The sequence below is a fragment of the Dipodomys merriami genome, unplaced genomic scaffold (assembly GCF_024711535.1).
Source record: "Dipodomys merriami isolate MVZ:Mamm:240054 unplaced genomic scaffold, mDipMer1.0.p SCAF_52, whole genome shotgun sequence".
Taxonomy (NCBI): domain Eukaryota; kingdom Metazoa; phylum Chordata; class Mammalia; order Rodentia; family Heteromyidae; genus Dipodomys; species Dipodomys merriami.
Genome location: NW_027206091.1, coordinates 7,518,466 through 7,537,916, shown reverse-complemented (window position 1 = coordinate 7,537,916; position 19,451 = coordinate 7,518,466). Strand labels below are relative to the sequence as shown.

The 19,451-nt window shown below is 52.6% G+C and overlaps 1 protein-coding gene across 2 annotated transcripts; it reads left to right on the top strand.

Annotated features, from left to right (window-relative positions):
* The first annotated feature begins 950 nt into the window (after positions 1-950).
* LOC138811139 (cation channel sperm-associated auxiliary subunit gamma-like) lies at positions 951-19,040 on the top strand. Of its 2 annotated transcripts, XM_069998777.1 has the most exons (29): positions 951-1,023; positions 2,379-2,694; positions 2,778-2,831; positions 3,500-3,644; positions 3,755-3,881; positions 4,069-4,138; positions 5,030-5,185; positions 5,947-6,118; positions 7,227-7,364; positions 8,770-8,829; positions 9,574-9,696; positions 10,488-10,538; positions 10,645-10,774; positions 11,654-11,765; positions 12,821-12,979; positions 13,089-13,195; positions 13,560-13,773; positions 14,076-14,138; positions 14,242-14,440; positions 14,556-14,674; positions 14,808-14,888; positions 14,981-15,037; positions 16,177-16,333; positions 16,526-16,589; positions 16,688-16,783; positions 17,046-17,135; positions 18,253-18,345; positions 18,438-18,537; positions 18,627-19,040. In XM_069998777.1, exons 2-29 carry the CDS (start codon positions 2,437-2,439, stop codon positions 18,885-18,887), a joined length of 3,456 nt encoding a protein of 1,151 aa, XP_069854878.1. In that variant the 5' UTR covers positions 951-1,023; positions 2,379-2,436; the 3' UTR covers positions 18,888-19,040. The 2 variants fall into 2 exon arrangements, with proteins under 2 accessions (XP_069854878.1, XP_069854879.1); XM_069998778.1 differs by lacking the exon at positions 10,488-10,538.
* Positions 19,041-19,451: the final 411 nt, after the last annotated feature.

Sequence of the window (19,451 nt, the reverse complement as noted above, 5' to 3'; positions counted from 1 at the left end):
GGACAAAAGTGAAGTTTATACAAATAAGTGCAGGAAGTGGTGCTGTGGCTCAAGTGGTAGAGCGCTAGCCTTAAGCTGAAGAGCTGAGGGACAGTGCCCAGGCCCAGAGTTCAAGCCCCACGGCCGACAAAAAAAAAAGAAAAGAAATAAGTGAAAACTGCATTAAAAACTACCCAGTCTTGCTGGACGTCGGTGGCTCACGCCTGTAATCCTAGCTGCTCAGGAGGCTGAGATCTGAGGATCGCAGTTCAAAGCCAGCCTGGGCAGAAACTCTGTGAAACTTCCAATTAACCAGCAAAAAGCCAGAAGTGGAATTGATACTCAAAGGGTAAAGCCTTAGCCTTGAGCAAAAAATGCTCAGGGACAACACCCAGGCCTTGAGTTCAAGCCTAAGTACCGGCACCCACCAAAAAAATTGTTTTTGGTCTCTTGACCTACCAGGTGCTAGTGGAGTTTGCAATCATACTTGTTTATCTCCCCCCCCCCTTTCGTTTTCTGAGTGCAGTATTTCTCCAATCCTATCCTCCATCCCTGATATTCTTTCTTCTGCTTGCTGCTGTCTGCTGATAATACCTACTGTTTTGTTTTGGTAGTAGGAATTTTACTTAGGACTTAGCAAGCATCTAAGCAGATGCTCAATTACTTGAGCCATGCCTCCAGCCCTTTTTTGTACTGGTTATTTTGGAGGTAACCACTTTGTGCCTGAATTGCAATCCTCATATTTGTAGCCACTCAGGAGTAGAACCTCTGAGCTGCAAGCAAATAGGAATAGCAGCCCCAGCCAAGGGAGCTATTAAGAAGTCCTTGCTGCCTCCTTCGCACACTTTCTCATCTCCAGCACCCTCTCCTGGTCACCCATCTTACCGGCCTTTGGGGTTCAGTGGAGGGGAGGGGGCGATGCCCGTTACCATGGAAACAGGCTGCGCATGCAAGTCTCCGGACTTGCAGACGTTGGTTGTGGAAGTGAGGACAGCCATTTTGAGACGGAGCAAGTTGGGGGCGCTGTTCAGCAACGGTTGACTGGTGAGGCAAGGCAGGGAGAAGTGGGCGGTGCCGTTCTGACTGAGGATGCAAGGGAAGAGAGATGGGAAGTTGGGTGGGGGAAGGTGTGGGAAGGTTGTGGGGGGAAGAGGGAGGAAGGCTGTACATTGGTGGGACCCAGCAGAGTCCATGGAGAGATGAAAAAGGAGAGGGCAAGGTGTGGTTAAGAACAGAAGCGAGGAGAGGAGAAGAGGCTGCAAAGGGTGGGGCTTATAGATCTATCAGGTGTTCATGGAAAGGTGGCTTCGAACAGGTGGATGCTGCAGTGGGGCGGGGGGAGGGGGATGGAGAGAAGATGAGCACCTCGAAGGCAGTATGGTGTGGGGAAGGAGAGGGCTAGGGACATGGGAAGGAGACCCAGAAGTAAGGCGGGACCCCACCGGGAAGAGAGGGTTCGCTAAAGACAACAAGATCAAAAAGGTAGCCAAAGGGGAGTAGAGGTCTGGCAGCTAGGGGTAAGAAATCTCAATAAGAGAGGGTCCCTGAGGAGAAAGGGTGGAGCGAGGAGAGAGGGAAGAGTACGCCAAGGGGCGTGGCCGCACGAGGGGTGTGGCCACGGGAGAGGGCGGGGCATGCTGAAGGAAGTGGGGTTACGAGGGAGTGGGCAGAGGTGCGGTTATGGGAGGGGCTATACGACAGGCAGGGCCGCTGGGGGCGTGGATATAGGAGAGGGCGGGACCTCCTGAGGGTGTGCTGGTGTGAGGGGCGGGACAGAGGGTGTGTTATGGGAAGGGCCGCAATTGGTGGGGCAGCGGAGGGGCGTGGCTACGGGAGGGCCGGGCAGAGGAAAGGCGTGGTGGAGGAGCACGCAGGATTCAACGCGCTGGTCTAGGACCCGAGGAAAAGGCTGGCGGAGGAGGCTGTGGTGGTACGGGGAGAAAAAGCTGAGCAAGAATAAGCCCCAAGCTTAGGGGAGAGGATAGGAGGTAAGGCAGGCATGGAGAAAGCCTGGATAGAGGACTGAGGAGGGAGAATAAGATCAAGTAGAGGACGAAGGTCTTGGGCAGGGTAGGAATGAATCAAGAGGGTCAATGAGGAGCGGAGAGGCACAGGAAGGGCTGTGAGAGGCGGCGCAGCAAGTCCAGAATAAGAGTGAGATCGTGGGTTGGAGAAGGACGGTGGGAGCCTGTGGAGCGCCATCCGATCAAGAAAGCAGAAACCGAGACAGAGAGGTGCCCTGAGCAAGAGCAGGGGGGTGGGCTAGGAGTGAGGGCAGCGTTGGCAGCCAGGAGCAGAGCAGGGGCGATGCCAGGTGCAAAACACCTTGGGAAGGGTAGGATGGGGGGGGCCGCGGGCTCAGGGGCATGTGGGATCACAGAGGTCCGTCTGTCCTGCAGAGGCGGCTGCTGATCTCCACGTCCTCCAGGTTCTAGCTACATTGCACGGTGCCCAGCCATGGCCCCTGCCAGCCCTGTGTGGCCCACAGCAGGCGTCCTATGGGCACCGTGGGCGCTGCTGCTGGTACTCCTGTTTTCTTGGAGGCTGTGGGCAATTCAGGATGATTTCCAGCAGTGCACCTGGCAGGTGGTCCTAAACAAGTTCCACCAAGTCGGGGAGGCTACCTCCACTGTCCGCTTCTTTGCACAAGAGCCCGAAGACACGGTGGCCAACGTGTTCAACTTGCTAACTGACTCACCCATTGACCCCACTGAGGTGAGGGGACCTAGCAGGAGAAAAGAGGTGGGGGGGGAGGGGAAGCTGTGTTGATCTGGACATCTGGTCCACCTCTCTTACAGAAATACCTGGGCTTCCCTTACTATCTGAAGGTCAACTACTCCTGTAAAAGAGAGGTGAGTGTCCTAGGGAGTGGGCTGATGCAGCCTGACTTTCCCCCATCTCTCTAGAACCATGCAACACTGCAGGCCTTCAGGATTTAAGTGGGTTTTGTTTTGTTTTGTTTTTTGCCAGTACTGGGGCTTGAACTGAGGCCTGGGCACTGTCCCTGAACTGCTTTTGCTCAAGGCTATCACTCTACCACTTGAGCCCACAGTGCCACTTCCAGCTTTTTCTGTGTATGTGGTACCAAGGAATCGAACCTAGGGCTTCATTCATGCTAGGTCAGGCAAGCACTCTACTGCTAAGTCACATCCCCAGCCCTGGATTCAAGATTTATCTAAAGCTGGGAGCCAGTACCTCAAGCCTGTAATCCTAGCAACTCAGGAGGTAGAGATCTGTGGATCACAGTTCAAAGCCAGCCCAGGCAGGAAAGTCCATGAGTCTCTGATCTCCAGTTAACCACCAAATAGCCAGAAGTGGAGCTGTGGTTCAAGTGGTAGAACACTAGACTTGCATAAAAAAGCTAAGGGGCAGTATTTTGGCCCCTGGCCCTGAGTTCAAGATCTAGCGAAAAGAAGAAGGAGGAGGAGGAGGAGGAGAAGAAGAAGGTGGAGGAGGGGGGGGGGTGTCTCAAGGCAGGGCTGTCTTAAGGTTAGTTACCTAAGGCTGTCTACCCCCTTAGCCTTCGGATGACCTGGTCCGCAGGGCCCACCTGATGGGGTTGAAGCCCCTGGTGCTGGTCACCTTCCAGTCCCCGATCAATTTCTACCGCTGGAAGATAGAACAGTTGCAGATCCAGATGGAGGCAGCCCCCTTCCGCAACAAAGGTGCCCCCTGGGCTGGGGGGAGGTGCAGGAGCTGCCAGTGTGCTTAGACCTGGAGGAGGGTTCCTCCTGGAGCCTCACTCCCATACCTCAGTGCCCTCTCCTGCCACCAGAAACATGTTTGGCCAGCGAGGTGTGTGGCATGAGCTGGTACACTCCCATGCCCCTCAAGAATGGCAGTTCTGTCATGCGAGTGGATGTCGACAGTAACGGGCTGGGGCCCTTCATTCCTCCAAAAAGGTACCTGATTCAAACCCATCCCGGGTTCCCTCAGAGATTTGCTGAGCCCTGATTCCCTCCCCCCTGTCCCTCAACCAGGAGCAAGGAGGGAGCCCCAAGGGAGGGAGAACATGGGTGGGAATGTTGGCAGCTGGGGAGCCCCCATGACTAGAACCCTCACATGGGCCTGCCCTGCACCTGCTGCCAGCTTCTACATGAATATCAATGGTTTCCTGAAGTCAGAGAAGAACAGTTTACAGTTCACTATAGGAGATGAGGTGAGCACCTGGGCAGTGGGAAGAGGAGACAAGATTGTCAAACCATGTCAGGTTGGGGCCATCACCCCTACACACACACACACACACACACACACACACACACACACACACACACACACACACACACACACACACACACACACACACACACACACACACACACACACACACACACACACTGCCTTGGTGCCAGGCTCTGGGAGATACATTTTCCTACGTACAAGAAGATCAGGTTCTATCTTCACAGAAGTATCTCTGGACAGCTGGGATTAGAAATGTGCGTAACCATTCCTGGACTCACATACCTATTCTGTTTGACAGAAGGCCTGAAACCTTGTCTGCCTGACACCTGTTCCCAAATTCATTCATCCATCCATTCATCCATTCAGCAGGCCCTTCCTGAAATACATTGGGATACCATAAGAACATAGTGAACCCACAGTCCCTGACACCTACCACCTGGGCTGACAAGCTAGGAGGGAGGGGTGGGGGAAGGAAGAGATGAGCACCAAAGCAGTGGCATGAGCACCCATCCATTCATTGTTCCTGAAAGGTAGAGAGTGTTCTAGAGAGAAACAGAGCCTAGAAAGGAGTGGGCCTGGGGACGGGGATGCAGAGCCAGTGCAGTGCAGAAAGAGGGATCTTTGGGAAGTAGGAAACAGTTGGATGGAACCTAGAGGAGAAGAGGGGACCTACATATGGATGGAGGAGATAGAGGATCCAGTGCAAAGGCCCTGAGGTAAGGAAGAACAACAGGAAGTCATGGAGATAACAGCATATTGTTGAGGGGGGCAGTCATAGGGGACAGGGTGAGGACTTGGGGTTTTGCCTGACTTAGGTAGAGTGGGGGTATGGCAGGGTGCTGAACAGCCTCCTGCCCCTCGCTGGCAGCTCTTTTACATGATGCCCTGGCACTTTGAGAATGTCTCGTCGAGGCCTCTGAGGTGCACTCTGGGCCACTCACCCGTGCTCATCCTGGGTGGCATTCCCAACGAGAAAGTCATCCTGATAACAGACACCAACTTCGAGGATGTCTCCCTCGTAGAGGTGAGTGGTACAGGTAAATGGGGGATAAAGCGTCTGAATTGGGGCAGGGTCCTATGGCCAATCACACCTCCACTTCTGGCTTTTTTTCTGGTTAATTGGAAATAAGAGTCTTACAAACTTTCCCATCCAGGTTGCCTCTGAACCAAGACCCTCAGATCTCAGCCTCCTGAATAGCTAGGATTTACAGGCATGAGGACTCTTGAAATATTTGAGGATGTGCTGGGAATGTGGCTTAGTGGTAGAGTGCTCACCTAGCATGCATGAAGTCCTGGGTTTGATTCCTCAGTACCATATAGGCAGAAAAAGCCAGAAGTGGCACTGTGGCTCAAGTGGTAGAGTGCTAGCCTTGAGCAAAAGCAGCTCAGGGACAGAGCCCAAACCCAGAGTTCAAGCCCCAGGACTAGCAAAAAATAAAATAAAAGTGTGCCTTCAGCCATGCATGAGAGGTTTTATATTCACATTTAAACAACCTTGACTGCAGCTGTGGGCACAGGGACTGCTGAACGCGGTTATGCATACTCTGCACTGCTCAAATGTGGCGGCCATACAGGGCCCCAACTGGCTCAGATCTTTCTGGTCTGCTTCCTTGGCTTCTGCTGGCGGGGAAGTTTGTTGACCAGTGGTGATGGGGCTGCTAGGGGAACAGGATGAGCAGCCTGTCCGCCCATCACCCCCCCCCCCCCGCCCCCCCGCCCCAAGGCAAAGCTTAGGGGCTGTGGTCAAAGTCATCACTCACTAGCGCCCTGCCTGCTTCCTTGCAGCTGAGCATTGACAGTTGCTGGGTGGGCTCCCACTACTGCCCCCAGACCGGCTTCTCGGCCACCATCCACGATGCTATCTCCACCGAAACCACTCTGTTCATACGGCAGAACCAGCTGGTCTACTATTTTACAGGAAACTATCACACAGTCCTGGATAAAAAACACAAAAGCAGTAAGAGGGCCAGGTTGGGATACCATGGGGGGGGGGGGGGGGAACGCGGTCCTTGGACAAGAGCACCTAAGGGAATCCACCTATCAGAAGCCACTGATTGGAATTGCCCTGGGCAGGCTAGGGCAGGACCTCCCCCAGTCATGACTCATGCCTCCACTGTCTGGAAGACTTCAGGGGACCCTTCCCTCCTCTCTGCAGGCCACAACATCCTGGGAACTAAGAGCAGGCTATGGGAAATGGCTGGGATAGGAATAGATGGGAGGGGGCTGGGAAGCTGGCTCAGTGGTAGAGTGCTTGTCTTGCATGCATGAGGCCCTGGGTTCGATTCCTCAGCACCACATAAGCAGAAAAAGCTGGAAGTGGTGCTGTGGCTCAAGTGGTAGAGTGCTAGCCTTGAGCTGAAGAGCTGAAGGACAGTGCCCAGGCCCAGAGTTCAGGTACCATGACTGGCAAAAAAAAAAAAAAAAAAAAAAAAAAAAAAAAGGAATAGATGGAGGGAGTAAAAGAGAATCTTGAAGAGGAAAAGCCCAAAGGAGATTAACCAAAATGGACAAAGAGTAGCCAGGCCTGGTGGCCTAGCAACTGAGAGGCAGAGGCAGGAGGATACTACAAGTTCAGCGAATCCTGGAATACATAGTGAGGTCCTGGAACGAATGAATGAACAAAATATAAAATAGATGGGGTTTTGTTATTACTTACATGGATGACAAGACAAGGAGTATGTGGGTTTCAGGCATAGTTGGATCCAGAAGTTCACTTTCACTGTTGGACAGTCTCCCCCTTATGGATGTCTTGGTGACATTTCTCCTTATCCAGTAGCTGTCCCTCACTTGCTACAGGAAAGAGCATCTGTTAAGTAGTTTTAAATTGCAAAAGGTGTCTGATTTACCCAGCTCAGTCACATGCCTGGGTCACAACCCATTGCTCTGGCCAAGGGAAAGCATGGGAGGAGTCAGCTCAATCAGGACCTGGTGGGCAGAAGATGAGGAAGGAAGGCTGCTCATAGCACTGGCAGGAACTTTGAGAGGAAAAGAGCAGCCTTCCTTAGCTCAAAGGAATGAAATGAGTCTGACTGCCTGGACTAAGGTCCCATGCTTGTGTGCCCTAGGCAACTGGGTTCGAGTCCTGGCCAACGAGTGCATCAGTAAGCTGTGCCCAGTGCATTTCGACAGCAATGGCTCCGAGTACGTTATTGCCCTGACCATGGGCAAGCATGAGGGTTATGTTCACGTTATGACTATCAGAGGTAAGGATAGGCACCTGGGAGCCCAGCAGTGGCCTCCAGTCCCACTCCTGAGGCCCTCGTTCTTTACCATGTGCCACAGGAAGAAGACCCACAGTGAGGGTCATCCTGGCTCTGTAGGGGAAGGGGTTAGGCCTTCATAATGATGAGGCATCTTGCAGGGTCTACTACGTCCTCCTTATATGTAAAGCTGAGAACATGTGGACTTAAGAGCATGCTTAGCTGGGTGCTGGTGATAAATACCTAGCTACTCTGGAGGCTGAGATCTAAGTATCACTGTTTGAAGCTAGCCCAGGAAAGAGTCCCATCTCCAATGAACCACCCAAAAGGCAGAAATGGGCCGGGTGCTGGTGGCTCACACCTGTAATCCTAGCTACTCAGGAGGCTGAAATCTGAGGATCCTGGTTCAAAGCCAGCCCAGGCAGGAAAGTCTGTGAGACTTATCTCCAATACACCACCAAAAAACTGGAAGTGGTACTGTGGCTCAAGTGGTGAAATGCTTGTCTTGAGCTGAAGAGTTGAAGGACAGCACTCAGGTCCGTAGTTCAAGCCCTACAACTGACAAAAAAAAAAAAAAAAGGCAGAAATAGAGCTATGGTTCAAGTGGTAGAGGGTTAGACTTGAGCAAAAGCAGCTCAGGGACAGTGCCCAGACTTTGAGTTCAATACCCCCCCAAAAAATATAAAATAAAGCTGGGCACCAGTGGCTCACACCTATCATCCTAGCTGAGAGCTGAGGATCATGGCTTGCCAGCCTGGGCAGGAAAGTCCATGAGACTCTTATCTCCCACTAGAAAACCAGACATGGTGCTGTGGCTCAAGTGATAGAGTGCTTGCCTTGAGCTGAAGAGCTCAGGAACAGTACCCAGGCCCAGAGTTCAAGACCCATGACCAACAACAAAAAAGTGTGTGTGTGTGTGTGTGTGTGTGTGTGTGTGTGTGTGTTTATGAACTCAGGATCACGTTACCCATCAGTGTGTTTTTGTTTTTGGTTTTTGAACTTAGGGCCTGGGTGTTGTCCCTGAGCTCTTGCTCAAGGCTAGCACTCTACCACTTTAAGCACCACTTTTGGTTTTCTGCTGCTTAATTGGAGATGAGTCTTTCAGGTTTTTTGGCCAGGCTGGCTTGGAACCAGGATCCTTAGATCTCAGTCTCCTGAGTAGCTGGGATGACAGGTGTAAGCCACCAGCACCTGGCTAACCCATCACTTTTTTACTCCCAAGAAAATGGAAGCAGCTCTGATCCATACTGGGTTACATGCCCAAGCCTGCACCCATTCCTGTAACCATATTCAGGTTGTGGGAGACCCCAGTGAATTTCTATGAACCAGGAACACGGCTTGGGTGGGGTACCAGGCAGATAGGGTAGGCCAGGAGAGACCTAAGCATGCATCCTGCCTTTCTCCCCAGATGGTGAGGTGTTCTTCGAGATGTATCCCAAGCAGTGGTCAGTGTGCGAAAAGACAAATGGTAACCATCCCTCAGCCGGGAAGGGGGAGGGGCTAGAGTGAGAGGGTGGGGGCTGAGCGAGAGGAAGGGTGGGAAGAATGGAAAAGAGACACCTTAGGCAAGGTGTGCTTGGGGAGGGGAGGGGCACACACCCATAATGTTAGCTACTCAGGAGGATGAGATCTGGAGGATCAAGCTTTGAAACCAGCACAGGCAGGAAAAACAGAGAAAAACTCTCACCTCCAAAATAACTAGGAAAAAAAACGAAAAAACAAAAACAAAACGGGTTCAAGTAGTAGAGCACCAGTTGAGCAAACAAGGCCCTCAGTCAAACCCCAGTATCAGAGAGGGGAAGGCGGGGGACAGACAGGGAGAGAGCAAGGGAGATGGACCAGGGTCTCAGAAAGGAGTGGGGAAGCCGGGCGCTGGTGGCTCACGCCTGTAATCCTAGTTACTCAGGAGGCTGAGATCTGAGGATCTCGGTTCAAAGCCAGCCCAGGCAGGAGAGACCGTGAGACTCCTATCTCCAATAAAACCACCAGAAAACCGGAAGTGGCGCTGTAGCTCAAGTGGTAGAGTGCTCGCCTTGAGCTGAAGAGCTGAGGGACAGCGCCCAGGCCCAGAGTTCAAGCCCCACGACCGACAAAAAAAAAAAAGAAAGGAGTGGGGAATTCCTGGGAGGGGCATGGCTGTGCCAGGAATGGGGCTGGGGGAGGTTTCAGGGAGAGCCATGAGCACTGAGCACTGGCTGCTCCCCCCTTTCAGTTGCCAAGTGCTCCATTATCTGGGTGGCCATGATATCTGCCGAGTTCATCTTAAGGCTGTTGGTGCAGAACACAGATCCGGACTCCAACAAGAAATACTACACCATGTCCAGCTATAACATGTGTAATCAGGGCGGCTCAGAGGGTGGTGGGAAAGGTGCAGGTGGCCTAGAGGACAACTTGGATTTCATGGAGAAATCTGGTGGGCTGGAGAAAGACAGAGGGGTAGGGTTTGGAGAGATGAGTAGAAGCTAGAGATAGAAAAAGTCCTCAGGGACTTAAAAGATGGAGATTCCATTGGCTTTGGCCTGCTTTGTTTGAGCTAGTTGTGCAGGTTGCGCACTGCAAAACCTCTGGCCTGCCAGGCACTGGGTGGCTTATGCCTGTAATCCTAGCTACTCGGGAGACTGAGATCCAAGGATTGCAGTTCAAAGCCAGCCCAAGCAGGAAAGTCTGTGAGACTCTTATCTCCAATAAACCACCAGAAGACCAGAAGTGGCGCTGTGGCTCAAGTGGTAGAGCACGCACCTTGAGCTGAAGAGCTGAGGGACAGTGCCCAAGCCCAGAGTTCAAGCCCCACGACCGACCAAAAAGAAAAACAAAACAAGGAAGTGGTGCTGTAGCTCAAGTGGTAGAGCGCTCGCCTTGAGCTGAAGAGCTGAGGGACAGCGCCCAGGCCCAGAGTTCAGGCCCCACGACCGACAAAAAACAAAAACAAAAACAAAACAAAAAACCATAGCCAGGGCATCAGAGGAGACAGGTTGCTAGCCCTATGGACTTGAGATGGCAGGATGTCTTGCAGGAAATGCTGGCCCACATGGGAAGCTACTGGAGGAGAAAGAGGGTTTCTGAGCACTGGCTTCAGGTTTGGATAGCTCAGGGCCTCAGGAGGTCCTGCTGTTTCTCCCCCTGCAGTAAAGGATGAGCTAGAAGTCCTCTACAACTTCCCAGAGTTCGTCCCTGATGGTAAAGTGGGGAAGGCAGGGTGGCCTCCAGGGAGGGCAGGGGCCAGGAAAGGTCCAGGAAACCTCTGCCAGCTCTGTTCTCCCCCTCCCTCCTCTGCTCCCATCAGCTAGGGGCTTGGAGTTCCTCATGATGCTGGGGTCAGAGGCCTACACCAACACGCCCATGATCCCCAGGGGCATGCTGTTTAACACCTTCAACAATCTGCTGTTCCTCTGGGGGAACTTCCTCCTGCAGAGGTAGGCCATGCTGGCCCCCTACCCCAGGAGCCAGGGAGGCTTTTTCTCCTTAGGGTGAAGCCCCTTTGTAAAGTCCCCAAGCGTCAGGGGACACTGCAAGGTCACCTGAACTGTATGGAGAGATGTAGGCTGGCATGGTCAGGACCCAGGTGGAAAATGTATGTATGTATGTATGTATGATGAGGATGTATGTATGTATGTATGATATAGATAGATATAGATACACTGTAGCTTCTACTCATTTTAAATATGAGAGAGAGAGCACTTAGAGATTCTGGGGGTAAACTCAGCATCTCCCACATGGTAGACAAGTGCTCTGCCTCTGATCCACAGCTTCAGCCTTGGGAGCCCTTGTTTAAACTCAAAGCTAGGTCCCCAAACCACTCAAAAAGAACATTGGTGGCTCATGCCTGTAATCCTAGCTACTCAGGAGGCTGAGATCTGAGGATTGTGGTTCAAAGCCAGCCCAGGCAGGAAAGTCCGGGAGACTCTTATCTCCAGTGAACCAGCAAAAAAAAGTCCAGAATTGGAAGTGTGGTTCAAGTGGTAGAGCACCAGCCTTGAATGGAAAAAGCTAAGGGGCAGCACCCAGGTCCCAAGTTCACGGGTACATGTGTGTGCACATACACACACACCCAGAACATGCTCTGATGTTCTTCTCCCCAGGGGGAAGGGGAGAGTCTGGGGACAATGTGGTTCTGGGGGGAGCAGAAGCTAGACTCCCAGGTTTCCTGTCCACTCACTCCTGTGGCTAGTACAAGGCCAGAGTGGGTGGGTCCTGTGCTGTATTAGGCCTTGAGTCAGGTGACTGGGATACTTGGATAGCCCAGCCATGCCTGTGCTCTGCCTCCTTACCTCTGCTACCCCTGACCCCCCTAGCTACAATAATGAAAACTTCATCTACCTGGCGGATTTTCCCAAGGAGTTATTCATCAAATTCCTGGTCAACTCATTCCAAGGGGACCTGGTGATGGTCACAGACACAGAGGAGGTGAGCTGCCCAGTTCCTCTCCACCCCCCCCCCCCCCGCCCAGCCCCAAGCCTTCCTTCACTTTCAAGATGAGTGAGAAAGGGGAGGAAACCTGAGGGAACCCAGAGAGGAAGGGAACCTGATCCAACATCACATTTGCAGCAAAAACAAGATGAAACGTTCAGGGACCACATACTATGATGCAGTTGTTCATTGCACAAGTATTTTGTGCACTTACTGTGCACTTACCGCAAGCGGCCAGGATGTCATGGAGGAAATGACACTGGAATTGTGTGCCATGGTGTGCCTCATGGACAGGAGGGCTTAGAAGCTGGAGATCACTTAGCCTGAAGGCTCAGGAAGTGGGAAGGGGAGGAAGGGTTAAGCTCAGAAATGGGAGCTGGGGGGTTAATGGCTCACACCTGTCATCCTAGCTACTCAGGAGGCTGAGATCTGAGGATCCAGATTCAAAGCCAGCTCAGGCAGGAAAGTCCCTGAGACTCTTCAATGAACCACCAGAAAACTGAAAGTGGTGCTGGGGCAAAAGAGCTCAGGGATAGCACCCAGGCCTTGAGTTCAAGTCCCATAACTGACAAAAAAAAAAAAGATCAGAGATGGGGTGAGTCTGTTAGCACATAGATGGGAAACTGAGGTCAGGTATGGAGAGACCCTTAGGGGCCACAATGAGTAGGAAGACCCATGAGCTTTATCCCCAGGAACCTCTGGCTTTTAGGAATAGGGGTGTATGCATTCAGAAAGCTTTAGCTGGTTGCTGGGGGCCATGCTGCCTGTAACCCTAGCTACTCTGGAGGCTGAGAGCTGAGGATCTCTTGGTTTGAAGTCAGCGGGGGAAGACAAATCTGAGAGACTCATGCCTCCAATTAATCAGCAAAAAGCCTGAAATGAAGGGTGTGGCTCAAGTGGTAGAGTGCCAACCTTGAGCAAAAACAGGCAAAGGAGAGCCCTCAGCTCAAAGCCTCCAGGAATAGCACCCCCAAAAAAAAATTTAAACAGAGGCAGAATCACAGGTCCCTGCGGGCCCTGTATAAGTCACCTGGTCTCTTCTGGCCCCTCAGGTCTGGTACCTGCACGAGGGCAGCTACACAGTGTACAGGCTGCTCCCATCCAGGGGCTGGGACATGTACGTCAGCCTGCAAAACATGCATCACTCCCCACTCTTTGCCCCTGAGGAAACCATGATCACCCTGTTTTACGAACGGGGCCTGCTGTACCAGGTACCAGGTGGTGCTAATGACACACATGGTGGTGGTGGTGGGGGTGATCCTCCAGAGTAGTTGCCCCTACCCCTGCTCACATGCTGTCCCTGCTCCGTCCACCCCATAGATTGTATACATTAAAACTGAGAATAAGGGCCGCATAATAAAGCGGCTGATTCCTGTGGAGAAGCTGCTGATGTACCAGCAGACAGACCACCAACTGCAGCGACAGGGGTGAGGAGAGGCAGAGCCCTGAGTAGATCAGAAAGTGCTGGGAGGGGGTAATACAGTGGGGGGGAGGGGGTATGGGGCCATGAGGCTAGAAGAGAGGAAGAAGAGGTCAGCTACAACAAGCAAAGTGGGCACTGATGTGGAGCCAAGGAAGCTGTGGTCTGAGGGAGGGGGACGGCCCGGGGATGTGTCCAGAGGCCTCAGAGGCACCCAGATGCTGAGTGGAAAAAGTTAATTCGATTTGGGAAGTCAGACAGTGTAGAGGTGGGAAACTAATGCCGAGCCGGGGGAGAGGGGGGAAACTGCTATACTAAGAATGTAAAGAGTCACCCCCCCCATATGTAAATCCCCTACTACCACTGCCCAGGGGCCACCTGAAGCTCTCCTTCATCGACTTCTGTCCCTTCGTGGTGATGCGCTTGCAGGATGTGCCCAACCCACAGGCCTACACGCGGGAGGAGCGCTACCTAGCTCGGCCACCGCTTGTCATGGATCCCTCGGGCTTCCACAATGAGAAGTCACTGGCAGTCTATCAAGGCCTGGTCTACTACCTGCTCTGGCTGCACTCCAAATATGACAAGGTGGGTGCCTACAAGCTGGCTCCGTCCCTGGGGCCAGGGATGATATCCTGGACTGCAGGAAGGGATTCAGCCCAGAAGCTGGGCCTGCTCGGAGGAGCCCGTGTGTGATGAGACTCTGAAGTTCAAAGACCCTGCCTTCAGGACAAGACTGAGCGGGAGGGTCATGAGGAGAGCTTTTGGGGGTGTGACCCGCTGGATGGAAAGCTGCATCTTTGCCTTTGCATTGTGGGGGCAGCCACTGGGAGTGTTAGGGGGATCTCTCCTCTGGGTCACCCCTTCATGGTGTTATACAATCCTTGCAGCCTTACGCGGATCCCGAGCATGACCCCACCTGGCGCTGGTGGAAAAACAAGAAGCAAGATGAGGTTCGTGGAGAGAATGGGGATGGGGAAAAGAGGTACCCAGGGACACCCCCCCACACCCCTCTGACTTTCCCCTTCACCTCATGGCGGATGACTACTTCTTCAGGATTATTTCTTCTACATGGCAAGCAACTGGCGCAGCGCAGGCGGCGTGCACATTGACATGGAGAGCTACGAGAAGATTTACAATCTCAGGCCAAATCATCAGCTGCCAGAGCGCATCTTCCTGGACAAGGGCACCACCTACACCTTCAGCATCTTCCTCACGGCGCAGGGAGACTCCTTCTCAATGCCATCTGACCTGGGTCTGTGGGCGGGGCCTGAGCTGAACACCAGCATCCCCAAGCCCCCCCCCCACAACGGGGTAAGGCTGAGGTCTAGGCTAGGTTGTGATGTCCCCCCCCCCTTGGCTTGTGGCAGATGTGGCCTTTCAGGTACAGAGCAAGCTGGCGTTGGGCGTGGTAGTGGCAGATCCATTGTGCATCGAGGCCCTGGTGCAGCAGAAGGTCCTGGTTAATCGAAACTCTGTGCAATTCTTGGTGAGCTTCCAGGGGGGCAGCTGAGTGATGGGTTGCTGGAGGGAAAAGAGGAGGAGGGAACAAGGAGAAGGAAGAAATGGAGGAGGGTGGCATTTGGAGAGGCCTTTGTGCCCTTTTCTCCCCCCTCCCTCAGATAACACTCATGGACAGACGGCACTGCTATGACCAAGGCCTTAGTGGACATCACCTCATGAAAACTGCCATGATGATCCAGGTGTGTGATCTTCAGTCTAGAGGGGCGGGACAGGAAGGAGATGAGAGGATGGACCCTTGGAGCCCACTGTACTTACCTGTTCCCACCCACAGGTGTTGGGATCTTCCGGTTACTGCTTCCATAACACAAACCAGGGGCTGATCATGCAAGTACTGGAGCCTGGGAGAGTGGCAGTGCTGGGAAGGGCGGGGGAGGGAGGGGACAAGAGGGGAAGGAAGAAAAGAGGAAGGGTCTCAGCAGGCCCAATTGCCAAGACCACCCAGATAATTCCACTAAGTCATCCATAATTTCCTTCCATCTCATTCATGTAACTTCCTACCTCCTCACTACTACTCTCCAGGCCCATTTTCAGAAGGGCCTCCTTCACAGCTGTGTGGGTTGTACATAACACTATGTGCTCCCCCGGATGCTTTCTGCAGTCATGTCTGCATGTATCAAGGTGGCTGGTCCTGGGGCTTGAACTCAGGGCCTGGGCATTGTCCCTGAGCCGCTTTTGCTCAAGGCTAGCACTCTACCACTTGAGCCACAACACCACTTTCAGCTTTTTCTGTTTATGTGGTACCAAGGAATAGAACCCAGGCTTCGTGCATGCTCGGCAAGCACTCTACCACTAAGCCACATTCCCAGTCCTCATGATGCTTTTTATTTGCACCCCTTGAGTTCTGTGCTCATGGCTGAGGAGGGTGCACTTGTTTCTTCACCGCTTGCTTACACATAAAATGATTCCTTTGCACACGGACAGATGGGGAGTTTCAGAAAAGGACAGATGTCTGCTCAGGGGAGCACCAGGAGCTCAAAGTGGTAGAGGAAGGAGCTGCCACAGAGTCCCCATTCTCTCCCATTTTCCTGAGCGTTGCCAACACACAGACCCTAGGGCTCCCCCTTCCTGACTTGGAGTGACCCAGGTATAAAAGGCAATTGTAGTAGTCCTCCCCCACTCCCCCAAACCCCCCCCCAGCTCCTTTGATTCTATTTTGAGTTAAAGTAGCAAAGAACAAAGCCACGTACACGCCTACAATCCTAGCTATTCAGGAAACTGAGATCTGAGAGTGGAGGTTCAAAGTCAGCCTGGGTAGAAAAGTCCACGTGACTCTTATCTTCTATTAATTACCCAAAAGCCAAACGAGGACATGTGGCTCAAGTGGTAGAGTGTAGCCTTGAACAAGTTAAGGGACAGCACCCAGACCCAGAGTTCAAGCCCCACAACCCACCCCCCCCACAATAATAAATAAATAAACCCTTTTCACAACAAGGACCCCCCCAAGCACAAGACTTTTCTCCTGCTCAGGGCGACCTGATGGTGCCAGTATTTATTGGCTGCCCCCCAGGCAAGCGCTTAGCCTTTGATATCACCTATACTCTGGAATACAACCGCCAGCAGAACAAACACTACTTTGACTGTGTGTTCAGTGACCCTGAGATGCCCTGCTTTCTCTTCCGTGACAGTGTGTACCCCATCCTTCCCCTACCACTTCACCCTCTGCCACATCTCTCCTTCCTGGCTCCCTTCCCCACATCCCCCCTCCCCTGCTCTAACCCCTTCCACCTGCTGCCCTTCCCCAGCCCCCATCTCCTCCCTCAGCTTCCCAGACCAAGTTCATTCCTTTTCTCCTCTTCTGAACCTCCTCCAACTCCAGTGTTCTACCCCTTCTTCCTGATTCAAGATTTGGTGACGGGAGACTCGGGCAGTTTCAATGGCAGGTAAAGTCAAGGCTAGCCAGAGGACATGGAGTATGGGAAGGCTGAAGGACTGGGAGAGCGATGTAGGACTTGGGGCTCTGCATTTGTGCCTCTGGCAGCTACGTGATGAAGGTTGTGGGTGGCGGGTCCTCAATGGACAACGTCAGGGACTACAGCGATGAGGAAATCTACCGCTACAACAGTCCCCTGGACAAGTGAGCCCCATGCAGACTGAGCCCATTTTCCCCTGATACCCCAGTTCCCATGCCGGCCCCACCCAGGTCCCAGTCACACAGGCTGTTCCAGATTGAACCTCCTGGGAACCTCAGATCCCACCCACATGGAAACCCCAGGATACCACCCATTAGTACCTCAGCCCTGTGCACCAATGCCCTGACCTCACCCATTGGGCTAGGCTTTGGGACTGGCAGCTCCTGGGGAGCTCTGCCCAGGCTGAGATTATATGGTTCTGCCCAGGACTGAGAGCCTCATTTGGAACACAAGGACTGAAAGGACCACAGAAGACATGGCCTTCCACATCTTGTCCCACAAGAGCTTGGGCATCGAGTGAGTCATAGACCCCTCCCACCTTTTTCCCTTTTCTTTTGACCCAGGGTCTGGAACTCATTATGTAGACGATGCTGGTCTCCAACTTGCCATCCTTTTGCCTCTGCTTCCTTAGTGCTGGGATGACAGACATGCACCACACCATGCCTGGCTTTGGGCATGACAACACCCCATACCCATCAGTCTTGCCATCCTTCCTGCCTCTGAAAAGCTTCTAGATCTTGCCAACAGAGCTGATTACCTTCATGTTCGCAGAGAGGACTAAGCTTTGCATATCAGTCCACTTCACCTGGAATGCTGGACCCTCCTGTCCTTCTGGAGACCACCTTCTGGTGTCCCTATGTGATTGATGGTATACCTAAATGTTTTAGGACCCAACGGTTGCCTCTGCTTGATTTCCATATGTCCCTCCTGTCCTGAACCCTCCATCTGAGCCTCCCCTTCCCATCCTCTGCCTAAACTTCCACAACCCATCTGGTGAACCTTTCCCTTTGACACACATCCTGTGCCTGACCATCCTCGCCCTCTGCACGTCCCACCTGCATCCAGGTCCCGGAGATGGGCGCTGCCCATGTCTCCCATGGGATCTGCCTGCCTTACAGGACCAGATCTTGAATGGACTCATCACGGTCTTTTCTCAAAGAATCAACACTTGTATATAGTAACTTATGGTAGGCATTGATTGGCAGCTAAACAAAGCAGTTAGCAAATGGATAAAAGTTTGGAGGAATTCATTAGCATAGAGGGGGCTCAATAGCTCATTTCCATGAGTAAGAAGGCAGTGGGCAAACGAAGCAAGGAACCAACTGCTCAGTACTCAGCCTGTGTTTACTGAGTCATGAACCAAGAGAGGAAGAAGATAGAGGAGCTGGCACTTTGTGCCTGCCAAATGTTCCAGCTCTGCCTGTTGGACACAGGCATGAAGCAATGGATGAGAGAAGACAGAGACCATGAACTGGGCACGTGGCTCAGCAGTGATGCACTTGCCTGCAATGCATGAGACTGGAGAAGATGGAGTCAGCACTGAGCAGGGCTCAGGAGGGAGTGGGAGTGGTGGGGGTGGGGTGGTATACAGTCAGGAGGGGGCTGGCACAGGTGCCTGATCTTGTTCTCCCAGGTGGCTGTGTCTACAGAACTCCCCATGTCATGACATCATTCCCTCAAGCATCTTTCCCCCTGAATTCTACTTCAAGGTGTTGGTGAGCAACAGGTAAGCTCAGCATGTGGGCTGGGAAGGAGTTGATGGTGTCCTATGTGGGACCTGACTTCTCTCCCATTCCTGGGACCCCCATGTCCTACCAGAGATGTAGACTCGAGCACATACTGTGACTACCAGCTCACCTTCTGGCTGCACATCCACGGGCTCCCACTCAGCAACAAGCGGGCCCTCTTCATCGTCATGGTGAGTGAAGTCCAGGACATACCAAGCTGTGCATGGCAAGGGGGGTCCCCCCAGGCTGAGCACCCAGCCCTACTGTCTGGTGTCTATAGGTGTCGGTCAGCAGTTTTATGGGCCTGGTGATCTTCTACCTCACCTTCTCCCTCCTGTGGCCCTACATGGTGATTGCTTGGAACTCACTGCGCTGGAAGATCAACAATGTAATGACCTCAGAGTCCTACTATACCTATGCCACCTCCACGGCCATGTTCAGCATGGCCTCCCAGATGAGCTTCCCGGAGAGCTACAGGGCCCCCTCCAAAATGTTCCAGGAAAAGGAGGAACCTGAGCCAACCTCTGGGAAGAAGTCATAGACTTGAGTCTCTGGTCTGCCCCAACCCTCATCTACTTTCAGCCCCCCATTCCTCCCCCCCACCTCTCTTTGATACAGCTTTCTCCCAGGCTGGCCTTTCTGTTTTGCTTGAATATTCACTATTTAGACTCCAAATAAAAGTCTCATTTCAGGACCAAGGAGAAGGCACATGATCAATTTGTTGTTACCACCCCAACTGTACAAGTTATTGGTGATTGAAATTGGAAAGGTTTCTCTTTGCCACCTGACAAATTGTGGGTTGTGTGTTGGTCTTATGACCACCTAATTCAGAAAGAAATGGACCTTGAAGCAGAACTGCTAATCATAATTTCACTATTGTTTTGAAAAGGGGGTATCACTTCCTCCAGAATGGAGATTCTCAAGGTCTATTTCTGAGACCATTTGGCAACCCATTTTAGCTAGGAACTGAATGCTGAAATAAACAGCTAAGGATTGACAGTAGGAATGTTGAGATAAACAAAGATTATCGGGCTGGGAAGGTGGCTCAGTGGTAGAGCGCTTGCCTTGCATGCATGAGGCCCTGGGTTTGATTCCTCAGCACCAC

Excerpts from the sequence above, each read along its gene's own strand:
- LOC138811139 (XM_069998777.1), top strand. The coding sequence starts at position 2,437 with ATGGCCCCTGCCAGCCCTGTGTGGCCCACAGCAGGCGTCCTATGGGCA. Across the intron at positions 9,697-10,487 it reads CATGTCCAGCTATAACATGT|TAAAGGATGAGCTAGAAGTC; the intron begins GTAATCAGGGCG and ends CTCCCCCTGCAG. Across the intron at positions 14,139-14,241 it reads AAAACAAGAAGCAAGATGAG|GATTATTTCTTCTACATGGC; the intron begins GTTCGTGGAGAG and ends CTACTTCTTCAG.